At 51.3% G+C, this 16,295-nt stretch overlaps 1 protein-coding gene across 1 annotated transcript; it reads right to left on the reverse strand.

Annotated features, from left to right (window-relative positions):
- Positions 1 to 456: 456 nt before the first annotated feature.
- LOC110334573 (keratin, type II cytoskeletal 74-like) lies at positions 457 to 8,355 on the reverse strand. Its single transcript, XM_021216297.1, is given in 10 exon segments — positions 457 to 659; positions 1,220 to 1,253; positions 1,626 to 1,871; positions 3,865 to 3,957; positions 3,959 to 3,991; positions 5,393 to 5,581; positions 5,792 to 5,887; positions 6,347 to 6,407; positions 7,084 to 7,298; positions 7,948 to 8,355. Coding segments are annotated over 10 exon segments (1,578 nt in total).
- Positions 8,356 to 16,295: the final 7,940 nt, after the last annotated feature.

Below are 16,295 nucleotides of genomic sequence, written 5' to 3' on the forward strand. Positions count from 1 at the left end.
GGGGACAGGGGGACCTGAAAAACATGCTTTCTCCTCAACAATCTACAATGGCCTCACTAATGGGACAGAGAAAGGCTGTCGAAAAATCCCACTCCTAAGAAGGCCAGAAAATCTAGACAATTGAGAACATGACTTCAATGCCCCTCTTTTCTCTCCATCATCTTCCTCTTCCCTTTCTGGATTATCATAGCCTCCTTAGCTCAAGAAGTCAATGGGGGCTTGTGCTTCTTAAGCCTCCTGCCTCCTGAAGGTACAAAAAAGTCAAAAGTCTGCATGGGACCCACCCACATGGGAAGACTACCATGTCAGTCAGAACTTAGTAGAGAGTGGGTGGTAAAGTGTACGAGAAGCAGTCCTAAAACCCAGGGGTGGAGGTTTCAAGTGTCACTGGCATCTCTGGGCAGTAGCAAAGGCATTCTTTCTCCAGACACTGAGGTGAGTGGAGTGGTGGGCTGATCAAGCGGCCTTCCTGGCCAGGGTACCAGCAGCAGCAGCAGCGCTCTTGTCCTGGGCATCCCTGAGGTCTACACTTGAGCCTCTAGTCTTGGTCTGGCTGTTTCGAGGGGTGCTGGGGCTACCAACTGCATTGCCATCCTCAAAGTCAGAGACCATGGAGCTTGGATGATAACCACAGGACCCATCACTGCTGATGATGACAGCTGCAGGCAAAGAGACCAAAGCGAGTGACAGCCAGTGACAGACCAAAGCAAGTGACAGCAAGTGACGGCCATGGCAACTGCCACCTCAGAAGAGGTCCTAATCCTGTGACCATCCTCAGAAGTCAATATACATAGCCGATGCAGTGAACGAGACCTTGGTATGTGCTGAACTGTATGGGGACCATACAGAATAGGTGTGCTGCCTGCTGTCTGAAGTACCCTGGGAAAGTGACCATTCCCAAGCAACTCTCCAGACAGTGGTACCCCAGAGGATGGACAGCAAAAGAGATGGATGTGAATTTTAATCACTTTTTCTTGGGGACAAAGGTGGGAAATGTTGCTCTGGTGCTGAGAACCTTCCCAGGACAGCAGAAACTTCTAGCTGTAGTAAGATTTGTGGTTGATAGTGCATCTCTGTATCCCAGCACCCCTGGCCTCGAGCATCACTGTATCCCAGGGCCTCTGGCTTCCTGCATCTCTATCCCAGGGCCCCTGGCTTCCTGCATCTCTATCCCAGGGCCTCTGGCTTCCTCAGCCCAACCCATCTCTAGGATACTCACAGACACTCACAGAGGATGGGTTCTCACCAGACATCTGTAATACAGAAAGTTGAAAGAGAAGACCACTCAGGAGGCTGAGACAGAAGGATCACCGTGAGTTTGAGGCCAGCCTGGACCATAGAGAAAGACTGTGTTTCTTTCTTTGGTCAACCTGTGAAGACTCACACCTCCATCCTATAGATAGCATGGTCTACTGGGACCATAATGCTAGCATGCATCAATCTGTCTGTCCTCGCAGCTCCATTTGTATCACCACACAGTCACCTGTGCATATGGCTGGCCTCTGACATCACCTGGCAACCCACAGCTGCCCTCTCTCACAGTGTTGCCAGCAAGACCGTGCTCATCTTCCTGCTCCCAAATGTTCCCTCTGCCTGAGAAACCACAGCTGTTCGTCCCTTGGCACCGTGGCATTGCCCTCCAGGCCTCACCTGCTCTCCTCGCCCTCCTGCAGCTTCCTGTAGGTAGCAATCTCCACATCCAGTGACAGCTTCAGGCCCATGAGCTCCTGGTACTCACGCAGCATCTGAGCCAGCTCCTCCTTGGCCTGGTGCAGGGCTCTCTCCAGCTCATCCAGCTTGACCTGGGCATTCTTGAGGGCACTGTTCCCTCTCTGCTCAGCATCAGCAATGGCCATTTCCAGATTGGAACACTGGGGAATAAAGAACAGAGACTATCAAGACATAAAATATGATCTAGATCACACCAGTCATTCTTGTTGATATTATTAGCTTGGTAGACCCGCCTAGGAGGCAAGGCTCTGGTTGTGCCTATGAGGAATTATCTTGATTAGGTTGGTTCAAGTGGGAAGACCCATCCTAAGTGTGGGCGGTACCATTCCCTAGGCTTTGGTCCCGGACCACCTCTGAAAGAAGAAAGCTGAGTTCAAGATTCTTCATCCTGGCTGGGCGTGGTGGTGCACGCCTTTAATCCCAGCACTTGGGAGGCAGAGGCAGGTGGATTTCTGAGTTCAAGGCCAGCCTGGTCTACAGAGTGTGTTCCAGGACAACCAGGGTTACACAGAGAAACCCTGTCTTGAAAAACAAAAAACAAAACAAAAAACAAACAAACAAACAAACAAAAAAAAACCTCTAAAGTTTCCTAACTGTAGATGCAACTAGGCAGCTTGTCATGATAGACTCTCACGGCAACCCATAGTAAGTCCTTTCTCCCTTGAGTTACTTCTGTTGGGTATTTGATTAAGACTGTGGTAGAGTAACAGAGTAGCCTTGTTTTACAGATGAGACCCAGGGTGCTGGAAGGAGCTACAGAGCCAGGGCCAGAACCTGGGTCTGAATTTTCCATTGTAGGAGAATTTTTAGGGCTGTGGGCTGGGAGGCAGCTGAGAAGGTAAAAAACCACACTGCTTGAGGACTTGCATCCAAGTCCCTGGAACACACATAAAAAAAAAAAAATAGATTTGGTCACGTATCCACATGCAACCCTAGTACAGTGGTGGAAAGTGGAAAAAGAAGATCACTGGAGTTTGCTGGCAGCCAGCTTAGCTACAAGTTCAGTGTTACAGTACAGACTAACAATCAGGCTCCCAGTGTCCTCTGGTCTCTGTACACATACAGGTGTGGATACCTATACGTGTGTGTGTGTATGTGTGTGTGTGTGTGTGTGTATACACCATACTCACACGTATACTTGCACACATGTTTTTCAAAAATAAGGAAAACAGGGTGTTACGGCAGGACCCTTGGGAGTGGTTGCAAGCTGGGAGAGCAGGAAGAAACGTCAGTGATGCCAACATTGTCTAAAGCCTAAAGTCAAGGCTGTTCTGGGTAACAGGATCCTGCCTACCAGATCCAGGAGAACTCCTGAGATGCCAGCCACAGTGCCCCCAGGGATCAGACGGCAAGTCTAGGCACTGTCACGTTCAGGTTTTTGCTATGGGAAACTTTGTGTCTGTTGCACCAAGACAGTAGGGCTGGAGCCTTCCTGCACTCTGTAGGGAGCTTTATCTAAGCTCTCTGCCTGCTCCTGAGCTTTACCTCAATAGGCAAGGCAGTCCTCTCTTAAAATAGCCTCAGAGGGTCCCTGAGAACGAACACACACACACACACACACACACACACACACACACACACACACTGACAACATTGAAGGATTGCTGTCTTTAGGTGAGACTAGTACACATTAGAGTCCTGAGGCCCAGGTGGGAGAACCCAGAGACTTCTTCTGCTGCTGCACTCTTCCACTGGGGTCCTGCCCCAGTATGAGGAAAGGAATGCAGAGGGGGCACAGAGAGCCCTGTCTTGTCCTATTTACCCGGATACTTGGGAGAAGGCCTGGTGTCAAAGGGGCACACACAAAAGGCACAGGACAGGTGTGTTGGACACAAAAATAACTGAGCACAAGGGTACCTGGAACACTCACTCTAATCCTGCCCTGGTAATGAAGAGCTGGTGGCGGGGGCGGGGGAGTCTCTGCTCCTTTCCTACTTGGCTACCTAATGGGCATCATGGTAAGCCAGAGATAGATGGTGTCTTCCCCATTCTGATACAGGGTGAGAAAGAGGCCTGCGGTTGTCCCTGGGACTCCCACACCCCAGAGGGGGACCTGATTCTTCCTCCAGGGCAGCCCTGAGTTCCCACCACACATGTAGAACGTTATCACTTGTTCTTGGGTTTGCTGCCCACATGCTTCTTCACGTTAGCGATGTCACAGCAGATCCTCTGGATAAGCCGGTTCAGCTCCAACATCTCACTCCTGATGTGTTTCAGGCTGTCCCCAATGGCAGCCAGCTGCCAGCTGCAGCTCCTGGATCTAGTGTCCCAGAGGCAGGAAGATGGTGATGAGACAAGGCACGGAGTGACTCAGGGGGAGCACACCTAACCCGGGGAGCTTGAGGTGAGCCTCAAGTGGAGGTGGTGAAGCTGGAACTCAGGTGCCCTTCCAGCTCTGACCAAGAAAACCCCCTGACCCCATCATAGGCAGAACCTTCGTGTGGCCCTCTCTCCTGGCTTGTTTCTCTTCCTGAGTCTTCCCTGGGGTAGACAGGATGTAGTTCCCACTCATAAACACTCTCTGATGTGAGAATTCTGACCCCCTCCTTGTTCGTCACCCTGTATTCAGGGAGACCCCGCTTGGCTCTGGCACTGACATTGGATGCAGCTGTAAGTGAGGCAGCCCAGCTCTTCAGAGGTTCATGCTCTCCCTCAACACTTTCCCAGCGCAGGGGAGAGGGGAAGAAAGTCCGGGGACAGGTGTGTCTCCAGAAGAGGTTACAAGTGGGACTGGGGTAGGGTACTGTGTCCAGCACTTCAGGATGTACTTTAGGATGGAGAAAGTGTCATGCTTGTGGACAAGGAACAAGGGACAGGAGGGGTAGTGACATAGAACTGCAGCTACCATCCTTTCTTGGTGGTGCTATAGTTTAAATCGGGACTGTCCCCCAAAGGCCCATGTGTTACTAGCTTGGGCTCCAGCTTGCCACTATTAAATGACAAGTCCTAGTGAAAAGTTTAAGTTACCGGGGACAAGCCCTTGAAGTAGCTCTTGGGACCTGAGTCACCCAACCACTCTCTCCTTTCTTCTCTGCCCCCCGGATGCTGGGAAGTGAGCTGCCCCCTCTGACATGAGCTCTCACCATGATGTACTGCTCTTCCCCAAGACCAAGAATCTGCAGACAGAAACCTCTGCAACCAAGAACCAAACAAACCTCCCTGCTCATCAGCTGGTTTTCTCACCATTTTGTTTCAGAAATGGAAAGCTGACTCATCTGGGCTTTCATGACTATGAAGATGAGGCTTTGAGGAGGAGTGCCTAACGTGTCTTACCTCACCATCTAACCTATTACTCGGAAAGCTCTTAGAATTCCAATTTGCTAACAGGGGGCTTCCAACTCCCCCTTGCATAGTGGAAGGGAGCTCAAGGCTTTCCCTTCTCTTCCCACCTGGATCCAGCTTGTATCCTCCATTCCTGTGTCACGTACCCCCATCCCTGTAAATGCATCTGCGTTTGAGGGGGAAGACTTCAGTCTATGCCTCCTGAAGGACTCGCTGTCCCTCTCCATTGGATTTGCCCATCCATACTGGTTGATAGCACTGCTGAGAACACCTTTTGGATAGACTGCCACTGGTCCTTGGCTGTAGCCAGCTCTTACTCAGTATTTCTGTGATCTTTACCAAGAAGGAAAGAGGTTTCCCCTCCCCCACCAGCCCCTACCTTGGTCTGGTACAACGCCTCAGCTTCGGCCTTGCTCTTGAGGGCGATGTCCTCGTAGTGGCCACGGAGTTCAGCAATGATACTGGCAAGGTCCAGATCTCGATTGTTGGCAAGGTCCAGATCTCGATTGTTGCCCATGGACAGGATGACAGCGGTCTCACTGGTGTGAGTCTGGAGCTGGGCAATCTCCTGGATTGTAGATGGAGACAGAATCAGCACCCCCAGATCCTCTCCTCTTCTCCATCAGGCCTCTGTGGTCTCAGACAGAGTTGGTCACACTTGTCTGTGCAAGCATCTTTATTTGATGTGGTCGTAAGTCCCACCCACACACACTGATGTTCCTTTGGGAAGCTATGAACTGGATTGAGACAGAACAGTGGGGGAAAGGCGTGTCCTCACCGCATCATACAGACACTTGAGAAATTTGATGTCTTTGTCCAGAGAGTCCACCTTGGCTAGAAGTTCCACCTTGACGGTGTAGGCTGCATCTGCATCCTGCCAAGAGGCCCCATGACATCATCAACACATCCATTCCCTCATCCCACCAATCACCCTGCTTCTGTTGCTGCCCTGTCCTGAAGACATCTGACTTGCAGCTGTCAAGTCACTCCACATCAGTTTTTCTCTGACTAAACCTTTGGGAATAGAGGAAGGGAACAGGGACCAGTCTTCCTTTGTTTCACCTGCAGAGGTTCTTGCTTTTCCTCAAGTCACACAGGAAGATGGAGCCGAGCCACGTTCCTTCCAATGTCCCCACTAGGATTCTATCTGTCCCTTCCTATCCAGTTCCAGGCTGTGTGCCTTTCCTCTCTAACTTGCTGGAAGCTATAACTCTGGTCCCAACTGAATTCAGCCCCTAGAGCCTCTCCAGGTGTCCTGGATGAAGTCCTGAACAGAGTTGCTTAGGATACAGGCACAGGAGAGACCAGAGCCCATGGGCGCTTCTGGTCTCACCTTCTTAAGCAGCACAAACTCATTCTCTGCCGCTGTACGTCGGGTGATCTCAACCTCATATCTGTGGAAGAAGAGAGAGATGGCAGAGGTTCTGTCTGTCGGGTAACCTCCTTTTTCTACTAATGGGGCAAAGCTGGGATCTCTGGGTATCATGGTTTGGGTGTTACATGTACCCCACAGACCCACATGTTTGACTTGGTCCCCAGCCCATAGTACTTTTGAAGGTTGTGGAAGCTTCTAATCATGGCTGATATGTCTGTCCAACATGTAGCTGGAGGGGTATGGCTGTGAAGTTAAAACTTGACCCTATTTCTAGCCTCAGCTCTCTCTGCCCTTTGGTTGATAGCATGAAACAAGCCACTGCCACAAGGTTGCCATCACAGTGGAGCTACCAGCTGCTGTGCCTCCCCTGCCGAGAAGGACAGTATCCCCTCAAACCAGGAACCAAGGTAAACTTCTCCTTCCTAACATTGTTTCCTGTCAGGCATTGGTAACTGTAACCAGAATGTAACTGATATGCCAGAAGTGAGTGCTGAGAGGCTCCTGGTATAAGTAAGAAGTCATTGGATTCCCTCATTATATCCCAAGAAAATACCCAAATGTCTACATAGAATCCCTAACCAGAGCTAAGCATCCAGAGGGCTGGTGAGCCCAGGCACTCCTACCGGTACCTCCCCCATAGCCAGAGACCACATGAGCTGACCTCCTGACCCAGGAACCTTTGGTGGCCTGCTCACCTTTTCTTGTAGTACTCCACTACATCCCTCATGTTCCTCAGCTCCGAGTCCAGCCTCACCCTGTCCCCAGACAGTGAATCCAGCTGCTTTTGCAGGCTGCTGATGTGGACCTCATAAACAGGCTCCAGGTTCCTCCTGCAGTTGCTCAGGTCCAGCTGCTGCAGCAGCTCCCACTTGGTCTGCAGCACCTGGTTCTGCTGCTCCAGGAAGCGCACCTAGAACCCAAACCTGTAGCTGCCTGGAACCACACAGATATCGTGCCCCATAGATGTACACCATTGGCTTCCCAAGAGAAAGGGAGTTTTGTAAAACTCCCTGTGGGTTGAGCCCTGACTGTCCACCCTCAGATATCATTAACAAGTGCTCCTTCCTGGTCTTCTGAATGCCCAGTTGCTGCACACTTACCCGGGAAGCAGCATCCTAATTTCTTCTGTAGCCTGACCCTGGCTGGACCCAGGAGACATTCTCCCTTGCATATAACTGTGCCTTCTGTGCCGTGAACCTTACCCTCTGGGTTGTGCTCGATTCTCTCAGCTGTTTGTGTTCTTTAAAAAACCTAAAGATGCCCTCCACTATTAGACTTTCAGGAACTCAACACTCCCCTCAAAAAACAAACAAACAAACAACTACCTCTACCCAGTTTCCTGCCTTCTCTCTAAGATTCCCCAAGAAGACAACCTTCATTTGTTCCTCCCCTGATTCTGGGTGGCTTGTAACTCTAGTCTCTTCCCCTTGAGAAGAGGGACCCCACCCAGGCCCTGTCCCATGCATGCATACATGTATGCACGCATCCAACCACCCATATTGCACAGGAAACAGAAGAACTGCTCTTGCTATGACATCATATCTTCCTGTAAGACCCACCTTGTCGATGAAGGAGGCAAACTTGTCATTCAGAACCTTGATCTGCTCCCGCTCCTGTGCTCGAACCTTCTGGATCTCAGGGTCCAGCTCCACATTCAAGGGAGCCAGGAGGTACTTGTTGACTGTGACCTGGTGAATGCCCCTAGGCAGACACACAGATGGACAATTGGGCCCCAGGGCCACGCTGCCAAACAGGCTGTTGGCAAAGCCACTCGATTGACCCCTACAATACCCATGCCCAAAGCTGTGCCTCGTAGCCCGAGCACTGCCACCTGCCACACTGAAGGAAATATGCTGATTCCCTCCGAGACTGCAGAGGCTCCTGCTGCTGAGGCCAGCCCCAGTCCTGTGGCCAGCTGCGTGGCAAGAAGCTGTCTGGGATAAATAGATCTTGGTTGTAATTATCATTGCTATTAGGTGTGTGTGTGTGTGTGTGTGTGTGTGTGTGTGTGTGTGTGTGTGTGTAGAAAAGGCATAGTGTGTGTGAGTGGAGAGAGAGGTGCCTCCTGGTTCCAAGGAGGTACAAGAAGGAATTACCTGAGGATCTCCTCTAGCCGCCACCGCCGCTGCCACCACCACCGCCACCACTACCACTACCACCACCACCAACATCACCAGCACCAGCACCACACCATGTTGGCTGTCCTTCAGTTACTCATGGCCATGCACACCCTTTTGTAAGTTCATTGAAGTGGTGAGTATCTAAAGCCTGGAGAGACTGATTCAGGCAATGCATATAAAACTGAGTACCTACTATGTGTACTCTATGTGGAACTGAGAACCTACTGTGTGCTCTCTATATGTTAGGCTCTAGAGGCAAGCTAACCAAGCTAGGTACAACAGAAGAGATGTAAGTGGGATGTGTTCTGTGAGAGTTGTCACAGTTTTATCTCCACCTACCTATGTCGTGAGTGACACAGAATAACTGTCTTCCCTGGAAACTAAACCACACACACACACACACACACACACACACACACATACATCAACAATGACAGTGACAAAGACAACCAAGATTTGTCCCAGACAGGGAATGACCTATTGGCACAAAGAAGATTCTGTCAAATTCAGCTTGGCTAATAAGAAGGTGTTTGGGGTTATTTATGGGAACACAGGTAATTCATGGGCATGTGTGCTACTGAAAAGCCCCCAGCACAGTCCTCTGTTTCCTCACATGTAGCAGCAGCTGGAATGGTGGGGAGAGAAGGAACCTGGCAATGATCACGTCAATGTATCTGAAGGGTCTTGTGTCATGGGTTTTGTGATCCACCCTCTCCCTCTGAGAAAATGTCCATAGTCCTGCTTGCCTGAGGGTTTCTGTGCATTATTACAGTGGCTCTGCTTCAGGGTGGCAAAGGTCCTGTCCTGTTTGGGAGGAAACAAAACACTCTACAGCTGTTGTTGAAATTTGAACTCTTTAAATAATTACTTCCAAGTATGCTGTACTGGGTGGTTTTGAGTGTCAACTTGACACAAGGTAGAGTCAGCAGAGGACGGAGCCTGACTTGAGAAAATGCCTCCGTGAGATCCAGCTGTAGGTCATTTTCTCAATCAGTGATCAAAGGGGAAGGGTCCAGCTTATTGTGAATGGTGCCATCTCTGGGCTGGTGATCCTGAGTTCTATAAGAAAGCAGGCTGAGCAAGCCATGGGGAGAAAGCCAGTAAGCAGCACCCCTCCATGGCCTCTGCATGAGCTCCTGCCTCCAGGTTCCACCCGTGCAGCCTGGGCAGGTACAGAGAACAGGTTGTAAGCAGTATCCTTCTCCCTGTAGGCAGTGTAGAGTCAGGGAAGGGTCTCCATTGGGCGCCCTCGTAGAAACTGTATCACAAGTGGGTTCTGCATTGTCTGAGAGCTTGGGACCCTAGAAAGTCCCAAGGAAATTGAGCCCATTGTGTTCTGATCTGTCACCACATTGATACAGAATATCCTGGGAGGGCAAAAATCCAACCCTGCAAAGCACATCACACCAACAAAAAAAAAAAAAAAAGAGAGAGAAAGGATTCCCAATGGGACACCATGACAGTGCCAAATAGGTAAGGCTGACGTCATGCCTGTCTGCTTTGCAGAGGGTAATGAAGGTCATGTTTCTCTAACCCTTTGATCGACTAACTGCCCCTGGACCAGAGACAGATTCTGTAGACCAAAGTCATTCATGGAGAGAGCTGACTGGAGCCATAAGACGATGGGGGTCTGGCACTGAGTCTCCTGTTTATCTTTACCAGATGAACTCAGTGCCAAAACCCAGCCTTGCTGCCTCTCCTCAGCAGGAAGGGCCTGAGCTCTCCCCTCTTGGCCCCAAATCAGGCAGCTCCCTTCACAGGAGACATCATTTCTCCCACTGTCTTCGTGCTTCCTCTCCAAGCCCATTGCCTTCCTGACATGAGCTTCTTTGGCTGTAGGATTCAGTCCCACACCAGAAAGGCCTGGTCTAAAGGCAGGAGCTGAGTCAGAGTGGGAGAAGATGTGGGGGGAGGTTGTGGGAGGGAGGGTGAGGGAAACAGTAAGCAGGGGCTGTTACTAAGCAGTGGGAGGAGGGACCAGGCCCAGATCGAGGCAGCCAGGACTGCCTAGATACTGTTTTGTAGGGTAAACCCTGTGTAGTTGGCATTGTTGAGGATGCTGGATGTTCAGGGCTATTCCCTGGGAAGTCCTCAGTGTCCATCACCAGAGCATCCCCCACTCACGTGCCAAGGAAGGCCCTCGGCTCTTGAAGGAAGTATGTAGAGAGGTCTTTCCACGGGAAAGATTCTGTGAGACAGCCGTTAGAGGGATGGCCTCTGGGTTCTACTTCCTTGCTGCATATTAATGTAAGTAGAAGTATAGGGACGATACGCTCTGCACTCGCTTGGCAATGAGAAACGCGAACCTTGACCATGGCGACCAAGACTCGGACGTCACTGAGCACCGGGCCTGTGTCAGAATCCTCATCCTAGCTCACTCGGGCTCGGGCTCAGGAGCTCTGCCCCCACTCAGCGTCTGTGGACCCTGTTTTATGTTCCCAGTCTGGATATCCTTTATCTTCAGCAAACCTTGCCTTGGGCTCACTAAGCTGCCGCCCCAGCTCCTCTCGCCCTTCTAACTCAGGATGGCAACCACTTGACAGTCACTTCGTCTTTACTAGAGACCAAGAACCCTGGCTCTCTTTCTCCTGTCTTCTTTGAAAGTTCTCTGAGGCCTTGGGCAGCCCTGCCTACCCCCTCCCAGTCATCACAGGCCTTTTCCTCCCAGCTCACGTGCTCTCAGGTATGCCCAGGCAAGCGCAGTCTTGCTCTAAGATTGAAGGGGCTTCGTCCCTCGCGTGTTCCAAAATACCACGGCCTTCCCCCCCGACCCCCCCCCCCGCCCAGAAACTGGTTCATCTCTCTCTTTGTCTCAGACCGCCTCTGGCCTCAGCCACTTCTGGGAGATGTGTATAAGATATTTTCTGACTCTGTCCTTCTCTGTGGTGTGATCCTTTTTCAAAAAGGACAAGAGGGTTGGGGGAGGGAGAGCACCTTAATCTTTTGATCGCGATGCCTGATCCAGCTCTTCCTCTGCACATTTGCAGAGTAAACAAGCCTGGCTCTGCTGAGGGCTGTAATTAAGCCAAGTCATCACTAATGACATGTTCTCTGTCTCCCACTATCCCTGTCCAAACAAGGAGGAGGAGCCCTGCCCCATCTCATCCATAGGGAGATGCTACAGTGGTGGGTCAGGACCGTGGTGGGACGTGCCTCGGGTATAGAGGGAATGGCCAGCCCCCTTTCTGGCTCAACATTATAACTGAGCCTGCCAGACCCCGGAGATAGAATAAGAAAGAGGGTGGGCACTGGGGAGACACCACCGGGTAGGACCGAGGTACTGGGCACCCGGTAACACAAGAGAAGGTGGGCATTGGGAGGAAGAGACACAGAGGTAGGGTATCAAGGGGGGGGAGGGTGTTGAGGGAAGAGAGAGTCTGAAAAAGCTGCTCAGTTAGGAGCCGAGACTAAAGAAAGAGGCTGCACACCATGGCTGGTGACAGACTGCCAACCAAGCTCTTGGAGCTCGTCAACACAAATATCCGCATGCTGCCCAGCCAGAGACTGAGGGACAGGCCACCTGTTGACTTCAGGAAACGTCCTGCCCGAGCCCTATCCCGACAGACACAGACTGGTCATAGAACTGGAGACTGGAGCAAGCGGTGCTAAGGAGCTCAGAGCCACAACAACATCATCATCTCCCTCTGTAGCTAAAAAGCTCTACTCACCCTTCCTTCACAGTGGCAGGAAGGGCGGGTACCAGGGAACCAAATCCTCACTCCCCTGATGACCAGGGGTCCCAAGAAGGCAAGCGGGGTCTGATAGCTGGCTACAAGTCACAATGCCCACTGCCAGATCAGAAGGAGGCTTTGTAAAAAACGAGCCGGGAGCCAGGAGAGCCAAGAGGGGAGAACAGCAGCCACCAGGGAGCCGGGAGACCGGAAGCAGTGAGCTCAGGACTGGGGCACATGGGGAAGAGCAGCGGGTGGTGTGGAGCAAGCCAGGGATAGTGCTTGCAGGAGCCAGCAGCCATGGGAAAGAGCCTTCTGGGGTCTGAGGAGAACCCGGTGGGAGCTGTACAGAGCTGGGCTGGAATGTGGCTAGCCTGGTAGGCGTGTCTTGGTGAAACAAGGGGCAACTGCTTATCCACGGCTGACAGGCGCCAGTCACTGGAATCAGCACTTCAACCATTTTAACTATTCACCCTCACGTTAATCCTTTCTCCTTTTCCCCACTGTTAACATAAAGAAACAACAAAAACAGGCAGACTGAGTCGCCCCGGTTGGTCATGCGTAGCAAAGAAACAAAGCCAGAAATGAAATGTACGGCTGGTTGGCTGCGGTGTGTCCTTCCACCCGGGACACTGCAGGCCCGGTCCTGAGATGGCTTTCATCTCTGGTCTATAGTTACAGCTGGAAGGACCTGGAACCTCGGAGATCTAGATCTAAAACCCCACGCCTTGTGGGAAAGGACGGACGGTGGAAAGTATGAGGTTAGGACTATGGGCCTCCTAAGGGAGACCCACAGCAACATGGGATGTGGAGTGGATACAACCCTGAGGCCGGAGGAGATAGGAGGGACAGCCTCACTCCCCGGCCCTCTGCTGGTGCTGAAAGGAGCTGCCAAAGAGGAATACAGAGACAGACAGGCAATGCAAAATAATCGCCAGTCACCCTCAAGACATTTAAGGCAATGGAGTCCTGGGGAACCCACAGAGTAGCCTTCCACATCCTCCTCCAGGAAGCCTTCCAAGATTGTCTATGTTTAGTTGTGCAGTGCTGGTTTCCCTGCTTTGAGAGACAGTTATTCAAAGGTCGCTCTTGTAGCCAAGGCTGAGGCTTGCTTGAGATGCCAGTGGGGCATGGAGGAGGGAGTGTTGCTGAGTGACAGACCTCCCACACTCCCAGGACCTCTGACACAACTCCCAGGCACCTGAGGGAAAGCCCTGTGAGAGAACAGGTAGCTACTGAAGGTGAGGAGGTTCAGAAAGAGGGGGCTGCCTCCTTTCTCCTTCCGTCAGAGGAGAGGAGGGGGGAGGGGGAGACAGGAGACAGGGCCCTGGCAACTCAGTGTTTGGGAGCAGTCTAGGCATGCCAGGGAGCCAAGCAGCTCCTCCTCCAGAGAGGCACTGGGCTGACCCCGGTTTATCCCCTAGCTTCTTTGTAGTCTTTTTCTCAGGGCCGCGGTAGGTGCAGTACCTGGAGCTGCTGACAGAGGGCAGTGTGTGTGCAGGTTAGAAGTACCAGAAGTGTTTGCACTTAAGGAGATAGATCCAACATTCTCAGTCCAACTCCACCAATTTCTGCTGCTGCCTGACTCCTGGGCCCTGAACCAATCAATACACATCCTACAAACACAGAGAAAGGCCCACAGACGCAAGTCCCGTGCACAGAACTGGTGCTGAATACCTCGAATCCCAGCATTCTGGAGAGACAGGAGGATCACTGCAAGAGGCAAGGGCCAGCCTGGGCGACACAGGGTATTCCAAGCTAGCCAGGGCTACTCAGCAAGACTCGTCCCAAATGAAGTTATCGGTCACCCAGATCTTGCAATGACACACTGCAGGTTCAGGTCAGCAAACAGCAGTGTATATAACCCGGTTCCAGAGTGGGATAACAAGGCTGAGAACTTTCTGTCATTTGATATACTCCAAAGCACTGGGTAGGACTCAGGTGTTCATGGTAAGTCTGGAGAACACGCACTCGCAACACTGCCAGGTGTAAAACACTTATAGGCAGTCGCAGTGCTTGACAAGAAGACAGATGGCTGTCACCAGTGCCTGCATTGCTACCCAATGCACTGATTCGTCACCTTAGAGAGAGTGTGACTTCTGCTTGTCCACTGTGCTGCCCCAGCAGCAGCTGTGTACAACTCACATCTCGCACATCTCTTCAGGGTTGAGCTGCACTGCCTAGGTGGGCATAAGCACACTCCGACGCTTGCACCATGACGTGATCACCTAGCAACACCTTCCTCTCACGTGAGTCTTCATTACGCAACACGCAGCTGCAGCCATAACAGCCGAGAGGTGTCCTCCACGACTGGAATCACAGACCCCAGTACCTCACAGGGCTCCAACGTCCACTTCTGTCCCTCCTCAACACGTGATCTGATCCTTGGTGAGCTGTTTAACCTTCCCTCCCTGAGTCCCAATACCCCAGAGCAAACTGTGCAGTTATGACAGTAGCACTTTCATTGTTGACAATGGTCCATACCAGTTCTCAGGGGAATTAGCCATGCTGCCAGGTAGAAAATTCTCCAGTGGGGCTGAGCTGAGCTCCCAGCATACCAAAAGGACAAGGCTAGCTAATGTTAAACCCATTTTTACAAGGGCATGATTTTTGTACTGGGCCACAACTGGCAATTAAAAGAAGCAAAATCCAAATGCCAGGTCCAGAGGGACCTTAGCCTAGAAGTCTTTGCTTTGGCTCTTTCTCAAGGACCAGTTTAGCTTTTGATGATATCAATGGGCCCCCGTTTGAATAATAAATTATGTAAAATGTATGTATGTGGCTGTGTAAGAAACACAAACCTACTAACCCGGTGTTTTCTCACCTGCATTGCTAGGCATTAAGGCATTTGCGTTATGTAGGGCTATTAATTCCCCAGAAGAGAGAACTCCACTCAGTAACACATTCTCGCAGAAAATAGATCCTGAGCTGAGCCACACTTGAGGACCCTGGGACAAGGGGGTTTTGAGGGATAAAGGAGGGACATGCATGGATGCCAGCATAGGTTCAAGGGGTGTCACAGCTACACAGGTACCTGCCGAGACCCTACTACTCCCCGGTACTATAAGCAGATCTCTCATTCCTCTGACAGCTTGCACTCCTGAAGTGTGGGGCCTGGGGAGTGTTCGGGCTGGCAGCTAGAATGTCACTTCTCTTTTCATGCTAGGTGGCTTGATGGGGTTTACTGGAGGAACTGGGCACCACAGGCACATGGGAGGGAATGGAATTTCATCCTGGTTACAAAAGATGAGGAAATTATTTTTCCCGATAAGTGGGACATTGATAAATGGCCCCTGGGTAGGAAGAGCCCTGTCTGCTAAGGGATAGGCTGATGGGTCAAGGAAGGATAGACATAGGAAAAGATAGGTCATAGGTGCCTGGAACGCCACCTTTCAACAAAGCTTGTTCTTGAAAGACTGGCCCGCCCATGATAAGAACTGTTCACATCAGTTGGCTGGCCACCTGAGAAACCAGCGTCCTTGCAAAGACACACACACCTACAAAGATCACCCAGATCGCTCATCTTCCTATGCTGATAATACTTCATAGAAGTTAACTCTACTCACTGCCTTGTTACACACTATGTTGTTTGTTGCTGGGTTCTCCTACCCTCGGTAGATTGTGAACTCCCCGGTCTCCGCCTATGCCATTAGTTTTGGTATCCCCAGTGCCCAGACAATGGCTCACTCCATACTTGTTCCCTAAGCCACCACAGTTTTGCACAAATACAGCCAGAGGATCCCTGTGCATGCACAGGCTCCCTGCTTGTGCTAGAAGGGTCACTGTGGGGGGCAGCTCCAAGCTGAGTACATCTCCACAATGGGGGTGATGTCACCCGTCCCACATGTGACAGCATGGGAAGCAGCAAGCCTGCCCTCTCAGTTGTTTAACAGAGTTGGCTGTCATCTGATGCCAACCAGGCTGAAGTCAGACGATAAAGCAGACGTGAGGTTGATGGTCCAGAGTGGAGCAAGAGACCCCAAAAAAACGTTAGACCGATGTAAAGGGTGACATTTGGGCGACACAAAAACACCGAAAGCCAAAGGAACATGTCTGGACATATTTGTCCCCAGCTAACTCACGCTGAAGTTTGATTCTCAGTGAAACCTCTGGACT

This window comes from Mus pahari, chromosome 17, assembly GCF_900095145.1.
Source record: "Mus pahari chromosome 17, PAHARI_EIJ_v1.1, whole genome shotgun sequence".
Classification (NCBI taxonomy): Eukaryota; Metazoa; Chordata; class Mammalia; order Rodentia; family Muridae; genus Mus; species Mus pahari.